The sequence below is a fragment of the Rhinoraja longicauda genome, chromosome 27 (assembly GCF_053455715.1).
Source record: "Rhinoraja longicauda isolate Sanriku21f chromosome 27, sRhiLon1.1, whole genome shotgun sequence".
Lineage (NCBI taxonomy): Eukaryota > Metazoa > Chordata > Chondrichthyes > Rajiformes > Arhynchobatidae > Rhinoraja > Rhinoraja longicauda.
The window spans coordinates 26180074-26196609 of record NC_135979.1 but is presented as its reverse complement, the minus strand read 5'-3'; the positions used below and the strand labels follow the sequence as shown (position 1 = coordinate 26196609).

The 16536-nt window shown below is 43.9% G+C and overlaps 1 protein-coding gene across 4 annotated transcripts in view; it reads right to left on the bottom strand.

The window, feature by feature from the left end:
* Positions 1-16536, bottom strand: part of inpp5b (inositol polyphosphate-5-phosphatase B) — a 135468-nt gene that overhangs the window by 41506 nt on the left and 77426 nt on the right. For 3 of the 4 annotated variants that reach the window (XM_078422966.1, XM_078422963.1, XM_078422965.1), the window contains 3 exons: positions 10883-10973; positions 7447-7515; positions 473-625 (listed from right to left, as the gene is read on the bottom strand). In XM_078422966.1, coding sequence (XP_078279092.1) covers positions 473-625; positions 7447-7515; positions 10883-10973 — 313 coding nt within the window. Of the gene's footprint in view, positions 1-472; positions 626-7446; positions 7516-10882; positions 10974-13523; positions 13640-16536 lie in introns of all 4 variants that reach the window. The other variant, XM_078422964.1, reaches the window with a different exon arrangement.

Sequence of the window (16536 nt, the reverse complement as noted above, 5' to 3'; positions counted from 1 at the left end):
GAGACTAAGGCTGTGTTTGTGTCCCAATATTGCAAAGGAAGTCCAAAATGTATCTAGGAATCTCCAGCTCTGAGTTCCTGCAAAATAAACTACATTTTGAAGGATTGGGGCATAAGGCTCGGAGGCAAGTTTTATGTTTTTATTGTTCCAAAAACCCAATTATCACTGATCAAAGGGAATGCCCAATGTCCCTCCCCAATTTATGCATCATCGTAAATATGCCAATTGATTTTCAAAATCCTGCGGGTAAATCTCCTAATATCCTGTTTGAGGTTCACGGAACATCGCTTTTCCTGAATGTTTTAGGGGATAGGGTGCACACAATCAATTTGTATAAACCCAATCGGCTGAAGAGACTCATTGCTATTTCTCTAAATACAATAAGCATCACCGCACATCAGAGCAAAATTATAGATTTGTCATAGATGAAACTTAATGTTGATTGCACAGTTCACAGAACGTGTAAACTAACCTGTAATCATGTATGTAGGTGTACTTTTCTTCTTGTTTCAGCAACTCAGATTTGATTAAGTTGTCCCTCAGACCAAACTGTGGCATGCTGAGGATATGGCCCGTGTTAGTGACCATCACATTAGGGTCGCGGACATCATTGGTTATTTCAGGACTGCTCGAAACAGAAATACACTACTTAACAAATGTCTCCAATGTCTCAAGAAATGGCACATAAATGCAGATCGTAGTAAATGTGTATCAAAATTCACTTCCTTAGCATCCATTCATCCACCACCCTCTGTATAACTTCATGGATCTGTGGCGCCATGGATGAGTGGGGGAAGTGAGAGGGCAGGAGGACTGAGGGGAGGGAGGGTCAGAGGGAGGGATGGAGGAGTGAGGAGAGGGGGCCAGAGGAATGAGGTGAGAGCTGGAGGAGTGGGGGGGGGGGGCGGGGGTGGAGAGAGGGCCAGAACAGTTGGGGAGGGAGGAGAGCAGGGGAGGGGGGAGGGAAGCGAGGGGCCGGAGGAATGGGAGTAGAGAGGGCTGAAGGTAGAGATGTAAATACATTTTGTATATCAAAATTCATTGAGAGTATTTTTGCCATTTAGGCTCCACTCTGCAGAATATGAAATCATAGAATTGCAACAGATACACAAATGGTCTACTGAGTCTATCCCGGTACGGAGTATAAAATCCAACCAGTCTTATTCTACCCCTTTCCCTGGTGCCTACCCATCTTCTGATAGTCTCCACCATACCAAAAGTCAGTGAGTTCTAGATCACATCAGCCTTCCACATAAAAGTAAATTTTCCTTTCCGTCCTCCGAGGATTTCTCACCCAACATTTTAAATCTATGCCCTTGATGCAAAAGGATCAATCCACTAAAGGAACAGGTTTTCCTCCATTCACCCTATCTAAACGAGGCATGTTCTTTGAATGATGAACATGCCTGGCCCCTTGCATGATGAACATGCTTCCAGTGGACAAGGTTCTTCACCATCCTGTCTAGACTTCCCTTCATCTTCAGGGTAGTCTCCTGCCCAGCCTCCATCCATGTAGCATCCACTCAATTAGAAACAATATTCCCCTGTAGCTGAAGGGTTTTGCTTGTAATATGGCATCCCTATTTAATAGCTGAGTGTAAAGTCATCCACTACCTCATCCTTGACTAATGAAGATATAAACATCACAGCCAGGACCCCAGCAATTTCTTCCCTTGTTCTCCACAACCTAGGATACACATGGTCAGATCCCAAGGATTTATCCGTATCTATGCACATGACTGCCAAAAACACCTCTTCTTCTGTCGATTGGCTTACTTTACCTTTTCTTACTCTGGGTATGTACCACACCGAAGAATCACCCATTGCTCTGGTACGGATTTGCCTTAAATATTTGTCCTCACTTTATCTCTCCAGATCCCTTCACAGCCTATTGAGGTTAGCCTTCCACCAATGTTAAAGCTCCACTTTAACTTTCTCCTTGCCTCTCTCCCTATAAGCTCACTCCCTGTAAGATCTGATGATAATCAGTGCTCACCAAAGTTTTGCATCACTAACATTTTCTTCCCTTGGCTTGCATTTGAAGAACTAAGAGTGTTTTTCCCATTCTGTGAGAAGAGAAACAGAGCTAATGTTTCAGGCTAAAGACCCTTTGTCACAACTGGTAAGGAGACAAAAGAAGCAGTCTGAAGGGTCGGGACACATCTGCAGTGTGAAGAAGGGTCCCGACCCAAAACGTCACTTATCCTTGTTCTCCAGAGATTCTGCCCGACCTGCGGAGTTACTTTAGCACTTTATATCTTTTTGTGTATTAACCAGCATCTGCAGTTCTTTGTTTCGATAAACAAAGCTCGATAAACTCCAGGGAAGATGACAGAAGGGTTGTCTTAGATAGAATAAAAACCAGGGTCACCATGGAGATAAAGTGTAAACAGGATTGTCTAGTTAATGAGTGAATGGTAGCAGTTAGAGAGAACATTAACAAATGAACATAGGAGCAAGAAATGCAAAGCAAGAAGACATGCAGACACAAGGAACTGCTGATGCCGGAATCTTGAGTCAAACACACAGAGCTGGAGTAACCCAACGGGTCAGCCAGCACCTCTGGTAAACATGGATCCCAGAAGACACACCGGTCAGGATGGACATATCCACTATTACCAGTGTGGAAAAAATAGAGATAAAAACAAACAGGCCAAGCCAATATCACAGATGGATGACTGATATATATAGATATTAAGTGAGCAGAAGTGGTAAGTGGTAGAATTCAATATTGAGTACAGAAATTCTGCAATGTGCTGTTCCTCAAGTTTGTGTTCGGCCTCATCATAACAATCCAAAAGGCCACAGACCAGAAGGTTAAAGTGGGGGACGGATGAAGAGATAGGGTCGCAGGCAGCTGAAAGCTACTGCAGACTCAACACGGGTGCTTTGCAAAGCGATCACCCAATCTGTGGTTGTAGAGGAGACCACATTGTGAATGCTGAAAGCAGAACATTCGATTGGAAAAAGTGCAAGTGAATTGGTGCTTCACCTGGAAAGACTATCTGGATCCCTGGATGCTGGAAAGGGAAGAGGTGTAAGAATACGTGATGCATCGCCTTCAGTTGCAAGGAGAAGGGGTGTTTGGTGGGAAGGGAAGAGGAAGTTGTGAAGGGAACGGGATCACTGCAAAATACCAAAAAGGGAAGAGTGAGGAAGATGTGTCTGGTGGCAGAATCTCTTTGAAGGTGACGGAAATTACAGCGAATGGCCTGTTGAAAGCAGAGGCCGGTTGGAGGAAGGTGAAGTGGGACACACAATGGTGGAGTAACTCAGCGGGACCGGCAGCATCTCTGGAGAGAAGGAATGGGTGACGTTTCGGATCGAGACTCTGCTACAGACTGAAGGTGAAGTGGTCACGTCTTTGACCTGAAAATTTAGTTCTGATTCTCTGAAGGGCATTTAATCCGAAGATTTAACCCTGCTTCTCTTCCCACAGGTGCATGCCTGACCAGCTGAGTATTTCCAACACGTGTTGTTTTTATTTCAGATTTTCAGCACATGCAGCTTTTTCTTTTATTTTTTATATGTTATCCCCCTTTATTGGATTGGAAACATACCATTCACAAATGAGATATTTTGAATTATTCTGACCATCAAAATTCTAACAATTTTACATTTTTATTACATTGTGGCGGGTCGGAAGAGGCCCGAAATAAAGGCGAGAAGCCGGGTATTTCGGGACGTTCGGTTTTATTATTACTCAGTTATCAGACCGGTCAAGTCTGCTGGAATGACTTTGCGCCCAAAACCTCGTCCTTATATACGTAGCAAAGGACCGCCCCCCTGGACTGGTCCATTCCCGTGCCGAGGGGTCGGTAGTGGTTTGGCCCGACCCTTGAGAGTCGCCACAACATACATAATATACAAGAGATTTGTTTTGAATGACATACCAAGTGTCCATTTCCTCAATAAACTAGTTCTATATATCTGTTTTGACAATCCCTCAAATACATGAAAACACAAAGAACAAAGAATTTCAAAATAATGGAACACAATTTACTTTATATTTTAACATTTTCTTGGTAATTAGCTACCATTGTGAACAAATGCATGTTCCAATCTTTATTTGGCTCACTGTCAAACGTTGCTTATATAGAAATGAAACCTGCAACCTGCCCCCTTGATCCTGCCCCCACAGCCCTTCTGAAGGTTGTCATTGCAATAGCCGGTCCCAGCATCCTCTCTATTATCAACAGTTCTCTGGCCACTGGCACTGTTCCAACCTGTTTCAAGCACGCGGTGGTCCTACTGAAAAAACCTAACCTAGACCCCACCTTGCCTAGCAACTACAGACCCATTTCCAAACTGCCATTCCTGTCAAAAGTCCTTGAAAAGGCAATTCTAAACCAATTAGTGCCCTACCTACACCAAAACACCATCCTGGAAAGTTTCCAGTCAGGTTTCAGAGCCCACCACAGCACAGAGTCTGCCTTGTTGAAGGTACATAACAACCTGCTTCTCGCCATCGACACCGGCGACTGTGCAATCCTGCTCCTTCTCGACCTCAGCGCAGCATTCGATACAGTGGACCACACCATCCTTATTGACAGTCTCCGGTACGCAGTTGGCATTGATGGCACTGCCCTGAGCTGGTTCGTTTCCTACCTCAAAGATAGGAATTTCGCCATCAACATAGGCAGTTATTCCTCTGCTCCAGCTAGCCTCTCCTGCGGAGTTCCACAAGGCTCCATCCTAGGCCCCATTCTCTTCTCTCTATACATGCTCCCCCTTGGCCAAATCATTCAAAGGCACGGCATTTCTTTCCACTGCTATGCCGATGACACTCAGCTTTACCTCCCCCTGAAACCCAACAACCAGTCAAATTTAAATAGCCTCTTACACTGCCTTGAGGACATAAAATGTTGGATGGCAAAGAACTTCCTCCAATTAAACGAGAGCAAGTCTGAGGTCATCCTATTCGGCCCCCCCCAACTCCATCAAATCGATAACAGGCAGTCTTGGAAGCCTATCCTGCCTAGTCAAACCGCATGTCAAAAACCTCGGCGTGATATTTGACTCTGCATTAAAATTTGACAAGCAAGTCAACGCTGTGGTAAAATCCAGCTTCTTCCAACTTCGTACCATTGCTAAAATCAAACCTTTCCTCCAATTCGACGACACTGAAAAAATCATTCACGCTTTCATTTCCTCCCGCCTAGACTACTGCAACTCCCTATACACTGGGATCAGCCAATCTTCCCTGTCCCGCCTGCAACTGGTCCAAAACGCCGCAGCGAGACTCCTGACGGGTACCCGTAAAAGGGACCACATCACGCCGATTCTGGCCTCTCTCCACTGGCTCCCTGTACGGTACAGAATCAACTTCAAGCTCCTCCTATTCACATATAAAGCCCTAAATGAACATCCCCCCCCCTACATCAAAAATCTTCTAACCCACCTCTCTAACTCCAGGTCCCTCAGGTCGGCCGACTTGGGGCTACTCACTATCCCGCGGTCTAGGCTTAAGCTCAGGGGTGACCGCGCTTTTGCGGTTGCAGCTCCTAGACTGTGGAACAGCATCCCTCTCCCCATCAGAACTGCCCCCTCCATCGACTCCTTTAAGTCCAGGCTCAAAACCTATTTCTACTCCCTAGCGTTTGAGGCTCATTGAGGAGGCGCTGTGAACTGTTTTGTATGTGCTGTTATGTTTGCGTGCTACTGTATGTTTCATTTTTTTTCCTTAGTACCTAATCAGATGTACAGCACTTTGGTCATCGTGGGTTGTTTTTAAATGTGCTATACAAATAAAATTGACTTGACTTGACTAGAATATGTCTTGCTAGTTTGGGTCTATGAGAATTTATCAATGCCATTGACTGCTCAGCCTACCTAATGACATTAATGTTGTTGGGTGTCAGAAAACTGGTACAAACTTTTATAAAAGGGGAAATCCAGCTACAAGATTAGCAGCTTATGTTGTCACCAATGCAAAATACTATGCTAATCAGGACTCTTGAGACACTATTCTGGTAACGCTTGCAAAAATAATTGCAAATGTATCTGGCTGCAATAAAAACTTGCTAACATCGTCCATGAGTAGGCATGCAAAACGAGGAAAATAAATGGCCCATTTAAACATATTCGTAATTTAAAAGTAATGCACCGGAGGATAAATAAATTAAAGAAATATGTCTGCAGGAATTATTGTAGGCAATTTCCTCATACCACTGAAGTTACTGTAATTCTGGGCTGTTCAAAATGTGCAATTTAGACTATTTTGATAGAGGGAACGAGAGTTCAATTTGTACTTATACATCTTTTAAAAACTTTGGAAGTGCCAAAATGTATTATATTTAATTAAATAAACTTTGAAATGTAGCCACTGTTGTAACTTGTAGAAAATTATTGTCCAAGCTTTGCACAACAAAGTTGCAAAAACAGTAACAGGATGTTTATCTGATAATCTACTTTGCAGGTTTTGGTTGTGGTATAAAGATTGACTTTGGGGAATAATGAATTCACCAATGAATAAGCTTTATTGGTGTTGAAGTGTGTTCTTTCATCAACATCTGAATATTCTAAACCATTACTACTCTTTTTTTTGGAGGGGGGGGGGGGGGGGGAGAGGGAGGGAAACATTGCATACAAAATGGTCTCCAAAATATTTATCATGCAGGCATTTGCAGTATCTGATTTGCTCCAAATGCATTAAAAAAATAACTGATTCATATCCACCTCTGCTTTAAAATTAAATGGACAAAATTAAGACTGGAACAAAGATATAGGGAATGTGATGCCCTCATTATGAAAAGTAAGAAAAAGTTTACAATCCACTTTCTCCAATCTGTACGCAATATTTTGATTTTGACAATCAGTCACACTATAATTGTTGCCAGACAACTTTTGCAGGTCGTGAATTAAATTAAGATATAATGGTCTCGTATACATGGAATCTGATTATATTTATACAAAGTGTGTTTTAATGTAAAAGTATTGGGTATATTCGTTAGAAGTGACTGTTAGAAGGTGCTCCCCAACTGTAATAACCTTCACATAATGCAACTATTCCACCAAATCATTTTCGTATTTGGCTTTTTTTATGAACAGCCCAGTTAAAATTGTTCCTCCTGTGTGCAGTTTAGCTGAATTTCATGATGGGAAAACCCAACTATCAAAGAATATCTGCAACCCACTGTTACAAAAACGGGTCATTGAATCAAATTCCATTCAAACAAAATTGAGCCTTCAGAGAATTGCAATATAATTTTGAAAAGATTAATTTTAGATGATACTTCATGGGGCACACTCTTTAATCACCTTTCATTACTTGAACCTTATGAAGAATGAGAAAACAGTAGGAAAAGAAATCAACAAGAAAAGACACACATTTACAATAAACATGTCAGAACATAATTGCCTTTAAAACTTAAGCTTAAAAAACAAATCAACTCAAGTATTTTCAGTGCTTAGGTTTTGAATGAGTACTGGTTTGCTTTTACATACCCCATGGCAGGAGGTTGTGCAACGGTACTGGTAGAGGCCTCAGTAAGTGACTCTAGGTCAGGGGTCTGTCTAGAAACAACAGAGATTATTTTGTTGAGCAACTTCTGGATATTAAAGCACAACATTATGTACAATGATAGCACTCAAATTGCCTCACATAGTTGCATTCTCTTTATCACTTAGCTCACGACTCGGTTACTAGGCAGTAAACAATTCCGGTATCAGGAAAACATTCATATGTTATTACCCAAATACTATTTTCTAGATTTAGATCTTAATACACAATGTTTTATTCAATCCCTTAATTTACACTAGAAACATAGAAAATAGGTGCAGGAGTAGGCCATTCGGCCCTTCGAGCCTGCATCGCCATTCAATATGATCATGGCTGATCATCCAGCTCAGTAGCCTGTACCTGCCTTCTCTCCATACCCCCTGATCCCTTTAGCAAAAAGGGCCACATCTAACTCCCTCTTAAATATAGCCAATGAACTGGCCTCAACTACCTTCTGTGGCAGAGAATTCCACAGACTCACCACCCTCTGTGTGCAGAAATGTTTTCTCATCTTGGTCCTAAAAGACTTCCCCCTTATCCTTAAGCTGTGACCCCTGGTTCTGGACTCCCCCAACATCGGGAACAATCTTCCCGCATCTAGCCTCTCCAACCCCTTAAGAATTTTATATGTTTCTATAAGATCCCCCCTCAGTCTTCTAAATTCCAGCAAGTACAAGCCCAGTCTATCCAGTCTTTCCACATATGAAAGTCCCGCCATCCCAGGGATCAATCTGGTGAACCTTCTCTGTACTCCCTCTAAGGCAAGAACGTCTTTCCTCAGGTTAGGAGACCAAAACTGCACACAATACTCCTGGTGCGGTCTCACCAGGGCCCTGTACAACTGCAGCATAACCTCCCTGCTCCTAAACTCAAATCCTCTTGCTATGAATGCCAACATACCATTCGCTTTCTTCACTGCCTGCTGCACCTGCATGCTTGCTTTCAATGACTGGTGCACCATGACACCCAGGTCACGTTGCATCTCCCCTTCTCCCAATCGGTCAGGTAATACTCTGCTTTCCTGTTCTTGCCGCCAAAGTGGATAACTTCACATTTATCCACATTATATTGCATCTGCCATGCATTTGCCCACTCACCTAATCTATCCAAGTCACTCTGCAGCCTCCTAGCATCCTCCTCGCAGCTAACACTGCCACCCAGCTTCGTGTCATCTGCAAACTTAGAGATGTTGCATTCAATTCCCTCGTCCAAATCATTAATATACACTGTAAATAACTGGGGTCCCAGCACTGAGCCTTGCGGTACCCCACTAGTCACTGCCTGCCATTCCGAAAAGGACCCGTTTATTCCTACTCTTTGCTTCCTGTCCGCCAACCAATTTTCTATCCACCTCAACACTGAACCCTCAATACCGTGTGCTTTAAGTTTGTACACCAATCTCCTATGTGGGACCTTGTTGAAGGCCTTCTGAAAGTCCAGATATAACACATCGACTGGTTCTCCCTTATCCACTCTACTAGTTACATCCTCGAAAAATTCTATAAGATTCGTCAGACATGATTTGCCTTTGGTAAATCCATGCTGACTTTGTCCGATGATTTCACCACTTTCCAAATGTGATGCTATCACATCTTTAATAACTGACTCTAGCATTTTCCCCACTACCGATGTTAGGCTAACTGGTCTATCTGGTCTAACTGGTCTAACTAGTAAAACCTTCCCACCCAAATCATCCCCTCCCCAGGTACTTTCCCCTGCAACCGCAGGAGATGCAACGCCTGTCTCTATACCTCCCACCTCGACTCTGTGCAAGGACCCCGACAGTCTTTTCAGGTAAGGCAGAAGTTCACTTACACCTCCTCCAACCTCATCTACTGTATCCGCTGGTCCAGGTGTGGACTCGTGTATATCGGCGAGATCAAGCACAGGTTCGGCAATCGTTTCGCTCAGTCCGGCTTAACCTACCTAATCTCCCGGTTGCTAAACACTTTAATTCCCCCTCCCATTCCCACACTGACCTTTCTGTCCTGGGCCTCCTCCATTGTCAGAGTGAGGCCCAGCACAAATTAGAGCAACAGCACCTCATATTTCGCTTGGGCAGCTTACAACCCAGCAGTATGAACATTGACTTCTCTAACTTCAAGTAACCCTTACTTTCCCTCTCTCTCCATCCCTCGCCTTTCCCCGTTCTCTGACCAGTCTTACTGTCTCCAACTCCATTTTATCAGTTTGCTTTGTTGTTATCTTCTCCCAACTAACGACGATCTATTCTACATTTTCCTTGATCTCCATTTCCTTTGTCCCGTTTTCACACCTTGTACTTCCTTATCTATACACTTCCTTATCTATGTACCTCCCTCTCCCCTGACATCGGTCTGAAGGAGAGTCTTGACCCGAAACGTTACCCATTCCTTCTCTCCAGAGATGCTGCCCGTCCCGCTGAGTTACTCCAGTATTTTGTGTTTATCTGTGGTTTTGTAGCCTCAATGTGCACTTAACAATGCTATTCTAATTGATTGATTGAAAAATACAGCGTTGAAACAGGCCATTCAAACCCGTATGCAGGTGAAAAGAACAAGGAACGGATACAATGCAGGTGGAAAGTACCCCATGTTCTTTATTAATTATATAGGTCCACCACTGGTTTTCCAGCACCCTTGGTTCCAGAGCCTTTCTAGATTATCCATTTTGCCGGACCGTCAGAAGTCGCGGCCTTGGGGGGGCCTGCAAAGTTGACGCGGAAGTCGGCTCTAACCGATCTGCCGGCTCTGGCTGGGTCGGAATTTCATGGCCCTGTCCGCAGCCGGCAAATTCTACCCGGCAATTGACCAAGGAAGTTAGCTACAGCAGATGTTCGACCCGCTGCTTGGCGCGGAAGTCCCGATTAGGTCGACATTGGCCGCCTCACCCGGCCTAGGCACCACATTTTAGAGGAGACTTCTGGAGAAGGGGTTTTGTCCGGATTCCAGTTGCTGGAAAATCGGTGGTGGACCTGTATGTAGATGATGGGCAGGTAGATGAGATGAGTTCATCTTGACATTGTGCATGGCACCGTCATTATTGGCCAAAGGGCATGTTCCTGTGCTGTACTATTCAATGTTCTACCTCCTTCTTGACTGCACTGTCATAGTTCCAGGCTTCTCTCAGTCAATAAATCTTCAACAGTCAATGGATAAATGATCATCCTACTCACGAATGGAAGATGCTGGATGATGCATAGTGCATTTATGGCCATGAATCACAAACCATGGAACATATCATGTCAATCTGCCCATTATAATCTGTGGCAGTAGGCACCTTGTTGCTCCACTTGACACCTCAGGAAGGCATCATCTGGACATGACTGACTTTCAAAGTCACACAAACCCTAATGAGATGAATGCAAACAATCTACAGCTTTGTCATGCTGCTGGCTCTTACCTTTCTGAGATACATTCAACATCGTCATCGCTTTTTTTCTGTGAGACCTGCTCTTGACCATCAAGTTGAAAAGCCAGAAGATCAGAATCGCCTGCAATTTGACAAAAAGAAAATCATATTGATGTGAGTGAAAGCATAAATAACGAGAACAACATTAAGGCGTAGGTTCAATAGGCTGCTTGGGCAGGGGTTTAGGGATGAGAGGGAGAAAGCGATTTACTTTAATTGACCCACATTTTCATGAATCAGTTAAAGTTAAAAAGTCAACAATGTTATGCACTGAGAAGTCAAAGATGCTAAATGATGGCAGAATTTATATTTGCCTAAGGACAATTTCACAGAAGCCAAATGATGCCTGCTGCATTTTTCTCCAATTTACCTCCACAGATGCTCCCCGATTAACGATGCTTCCACTTGCGATATTTCGACTTTGCGATGGTGCAAATGGCAGCAAACCGTAGCGAGCCGCAGCTTGCTTCTGGCCACGTGATCAGGTGTATCAAATGCATTTCGACGTACAATTTTTTTTTGGTTTACGATGGATTTCTCGGAACGTAACCCCATCATAAGTTGAGGAGCACCTGTACCCCATTGTGGACATTGGACTCTCGTTACAACACTGAGAAATAGATTCTGCACTCTGGATCTTCCCCTTTGCGTCTACCTTGACTTGATTGCATTTATGTATGGTACATCTGATTTATTTGGATCGCGTGTAAATCAAACCTTTTCACTGTACCTCGGTACACGTGACAACAATAAACCTAAACCTATTCACTGCAACACATGGCATTGCAGCAGCCCATGTGGCAGTATAGGCATCATAAGCAATCTTAGGCATGCTTTCATAAATATGGGTTGGGAAATCATAGTGCACTGTTAGATTTGCTTCATGTGGTCATTGTGCCAAAGACATTACAGTTACAGCCATTAAACCCACCAATGAATCAGCATCACATCTTTTCCATTGCACACTTCTGGATGGGTGGATTTGGAGAGTCAGTGTTAGGGAAGGAAAGAGATGATAGCCAAAAGCCCCAGTGAAGCAATGTGTTAGTCGAGAGGTTGGGGGGTATTGTTCTACCAAGTAGTCCTACCTTTTACTATGATCATGATTGATCTTTTACCGCAATGCCAATGTCCTGTACTAACCAAATATCCCATAATTCCTTTAATATCCAAACATCTACCTATATCCGTTTTGGATATAATTCAGTGACCCGGTCTTCACTGGCATCTTGGGTGGAGAATTGCAGAGATTCATTGCTCTCTGGGTGAAGAAATTTCTCCACATCGTGGAGCTAAATAGTGATATTCTGAAGCCGTGATCTCTGGTTTAAACACACCTGCATCCAATGTGTCAAGCTCTGTAAGAATTTTGAGCCCAAAACAAAGTGGATTTGCACCCATTTCTCATCTCCCCTCACCCGTCCCCTTGTACCTGTATTCCTTTCTCTGGCTTCACAATTCACAATAGACAATAGATGCAGGAGTAGGCCATTCGGCCCTTCGAGCCAGCACCGCCATTCAATGTGATCATGCCTGATCATTCTCAATCAGTACCCCGTTCCTGCCTTCTCCCCATACCCCCTGACTCCACTATCCTTAAGAGCTCTATCTAGCTCTCTCTTGAATGCATTCAGAGAATTGGCCTCCACTGCCTTCTGAGGCAGAGAATCCCACAGATTCACAACTCTCTGACTGAAAAAGTTTTTCCTCATCTCCGTTCTAAATGGCCTACCCCTTATTCTTAAACTGTGGCCCCTGGTTCTGGACTCCCCCAACATTGGGAACATGTTTCCCGCCTCTAAAGTGTCCAACCCCTTAATAATCTTATAAGTTTCGATAAGATCCCCTGTCATCCTTCTAAATTCCAGTGTATACAAGCCTAGTCGCTCCAGTCTTTCAACATATCACAGTCCCGCCATTCCGGGAATTAACCTAGTAAACCTACGCTGCACGCCCTCAATAGCAAGAATGTCCTTCACATCTATTCTTATCTCACACTTGTTGTCTTTTCATCTCTGGCCTTTGTCCAACCAACCTATCAACCTTGTCCCCCTCACCAGTGTCCACCTATCCCTTGCCAGGCTTTAACCAGCCCCTCCTCTCTCCCAGGTTTACTCTCCATCCCCCCACTAGAATCAGTCTGAAGAAGGATCCTGACCCAAAACATCACCTACCCATGTGCTCCAGAGATCCTGTCAGACCCGCTGAGTTATACCAGCACTTTGTGTCTTTCTTTGTAAACTAGCATCTGCAGTTCCTTGTGAATCCAAGTGTTGGAGTAATTCAGTGGATCTGGCAACCTCTATGGAGGGCATGGATAGGTGCCATTTTCAGTTGCAACTCTTTTTCAGTTTGAGGAAGGGTCCCATCCTGAAATGTCACTTATCTATTCCCTCCACGGTTGCTGCCTGACCCGTGGAGTTACGCCAGCACTGTGTGTTTTGCTCATGATTCCATCATTTGCAGTTTCTTGTGACTGCAAGAAATTTGTACGTTTCAATCAGATCACCTCTCGTTTTTTTGAAATGTAATATACAGCATCGATTGTATCAGAACGAGAACTAAAAGTACGAAACTAAACCGGACGATATCTTCTCGGAATTAAGAGATTCTTAGGCAGTTCATTACTTACTGGCAGCAGCAATGGCAGTAATGGCGGTGATGGCAGCAGCAGCAGCAGTGGCAGCAACACCAGCAGAAAAATACGTGCAAAGTATTGTTGAGTGAATAGGTGGTACACAGGCAGGGCTAGACAGCAGCAGGAAAGCACCATTAGTAACCAGCCAGGAATGATTTGTTATACAGGTGCTATGATATTTCTTTGCAAAATGTGGGTGAAAGAGAAAAGCAGAAACTTGAATCTAACACACATGCCAAAGTTGTTAGTATACACTGCCGGTAAAATCCTTCAAACAGAAATCATTCACAGATTGGTTGTATCTTACAGAATTCACAAATCACTAATCTTAAAATTTGACATGGAGAATACAATGTGCCCTCATGCCACTTATGCAGATTAAAAATTAACTCCTGTGGTATTTGGTCTAGTTTAGTTTAGCGATCCAGCATCATCCCACTGAGTCCACGGCGACCATCGATCGCCCGCTCACACTAGTTCTGTCATCCCACTTTCACATCCACTCTCGACACATTAGGGGCAATTTACAGAGCCCTATAAACCTACAAATTCGCACATCTTTGGGATGTGGAAGGAAATCAGAGTACCAGGAGGAAACCCATAAACGCCACATAGACAGCATCAGGCGTCACAGGATCGAACCCGGGGCATTGGCGCTCATAAGCAGCAAAATCACCAGCCGCGTCACTGCGCCGCCCACTTTATGTGGGGAAAAAAGTAAATAAAACAAAGCAAGATTTTTTTTTTAAACTCCGACTTCTTGACGTACGCACAGGTGATGCAGCTATGCGTACGGAAAAATCACAACACAGACAAATTGTGCTCGCCAATTTCTTGGAATGCAAACCACCTCTCCACTTCTTAATGTAAGGGTTCCCTCTCATACTTATTGTCAAGACTATTTACACCAACATTCCACTTGAGATGATGTAAGAAAATAACTGCAGATGCTGGTACAAATCAAAGGTATTTATTCACAAAATGCTGGAGTAACTCAGCAGGTCAGGCAGCATCTCAGGAGAGAAAGAATGGGTATAAGAAAATAACTGCAGATGCTGGTACAAATCGATTTATTCACAAAATGCTGGAGTAACTCAGCAGGTCAGGCAGCATCTCGGGAGAGAAGGAATGGGTGACGTTTCGGGTCGAGACCCTTCTTCAGACTGATGTCAGGGGGGCGGGACAAAGTAAGGATATAGGTGGAGACAGGAAGATCGAGGGAGATCTGGGAAGGAGGAGGGGAAGGGAGGGACAGAGGAACTATCTAAAGTTGGAGAAGTCGATGTTCATACCACTGGGCTGAAACTGCCCAGGCGAAATATGAGGTGCTGTTCCTCCAATTTCCGGTGGGCCTCACTATGGCACTGGAGGAGACCCATGACAGAAAGGTCAGACTGGGAATGGGAGGGGGAGTTGAAGTGCTTGGCCACCGGGAGATCAGTTTGGTTAATGCGGACCGAGCGCAGGTGTTCAGCGAAGCGATCGCCGAACCTGCGCTTGGTTTCGCCGATGTAAATAAGTTGACATCTAGAGCAGCGGATGCAATAGATGAGGTTGGAGGAGGTGCAGGTGAACCTTTGTCTCACCTGGAAAGACTGTTTGGGTCCTTGGATGGAGTTGAGGGGGGATGCTGCCTGACCTGCTGAGTTACTCCAGCATTTTGTGAATAAATCGAGAAGGAATGGGTGACGTTTCGGGTCTGAAGAAGGGTCTCGACCCCAAACGTCACCCATTCCTATTCTCCTGAGATGCTGCCTGACCTGCTGAGTTACTCCAGCATTTTGTGAATAAATAGCACTTGAGATGATGATCACCACAAATCTACTGTGCTTGTTTTGTAGTAAGAATCACCTTATAAATATGTTGACTGGTAACAACGCCCTCCCATTACACCAGACAAAAGTATGCCCAGAGTTTGAAAAAGTTCCTTCAAATACCCGTGGGCTCAAGTGCACCAGAAGACAATAATTGGGAGTACAGAAGCACAGTGCCAGAGACCCAGGTTCGATCCTGACTACGGGTCATGACTGTACGGAGATCGTACGTTCTCCCTGTGACTGTGTGGGTTTTACCTGGGTGCTCCGGTTACCTCCAAAGTGTATCCCCAGTTAACTACACAAATACAACTATCCTTTGTTACATTTTGCATCAGAACAGGTTTTAGTTGATTATCTAGTTTTTAGCTCTTCAAGATACCACCTAAAAATTTGGAACAGACGCCAAATCAAAATAATTAATGCTGATTGCTGTCTTTAATAACAGAAATACATGACACTGGTTGGGATCAAGCTAGGAACTCAGGTGCAAGTGATCACATCCAATATGGTATGTGACATTTGGCGCAAAGAAAGTCTACACGCAAGGATCAATAAAGTTATAGAAATTGTAAAGATGTACTGATATATTTTAATATCTTTAAATGTCACTAAACTGAAATGAGTACAGAGATTTACAAGGATGGTGCCATGGCTCGAGGGCCTGAGTTATAGGGGGAGGTTGGGCAGACTGGAACTTTATTCCTTGGAACATATGAGGCTGAGGGGTCATATTTTAGAGGTGTATGAAATCATGAGATGAATAGATAGCGTGAAAGCACAGTCTTTTACTCAGGGTAGGCGAATCAAGAATCTGAGGGCATACGTTCAAGGTCTGAGGAAAGATCTAATAGGAACCTGAAGGGCAGCTTTTTCACTCAGAGGGTAGTAGGTAAATGGAACAAGCTGCCACGGAAGGTGGTTGAAGCAGGTGCTATAACAGCATTTAAAAGACGTTTAGACAGAGAGATGGGCAAGGATGGTTTGGTGGGATATTGATCAAATGCAGGTAAACAGGAATACCTTTGTTGACTACTGATCTATGAGCTGTTTTATTTTGTCTGTGCCTATCTGAGTAAAGTCAGATATAGGGTATGGGTAAAGTACAAAATTCCATCCAACAGGATAGATGGAGCATTTTGGTCAGTGTGGGTGACCTAGGCTGAAGGGCCTTCTTTCTATGCTATATGACT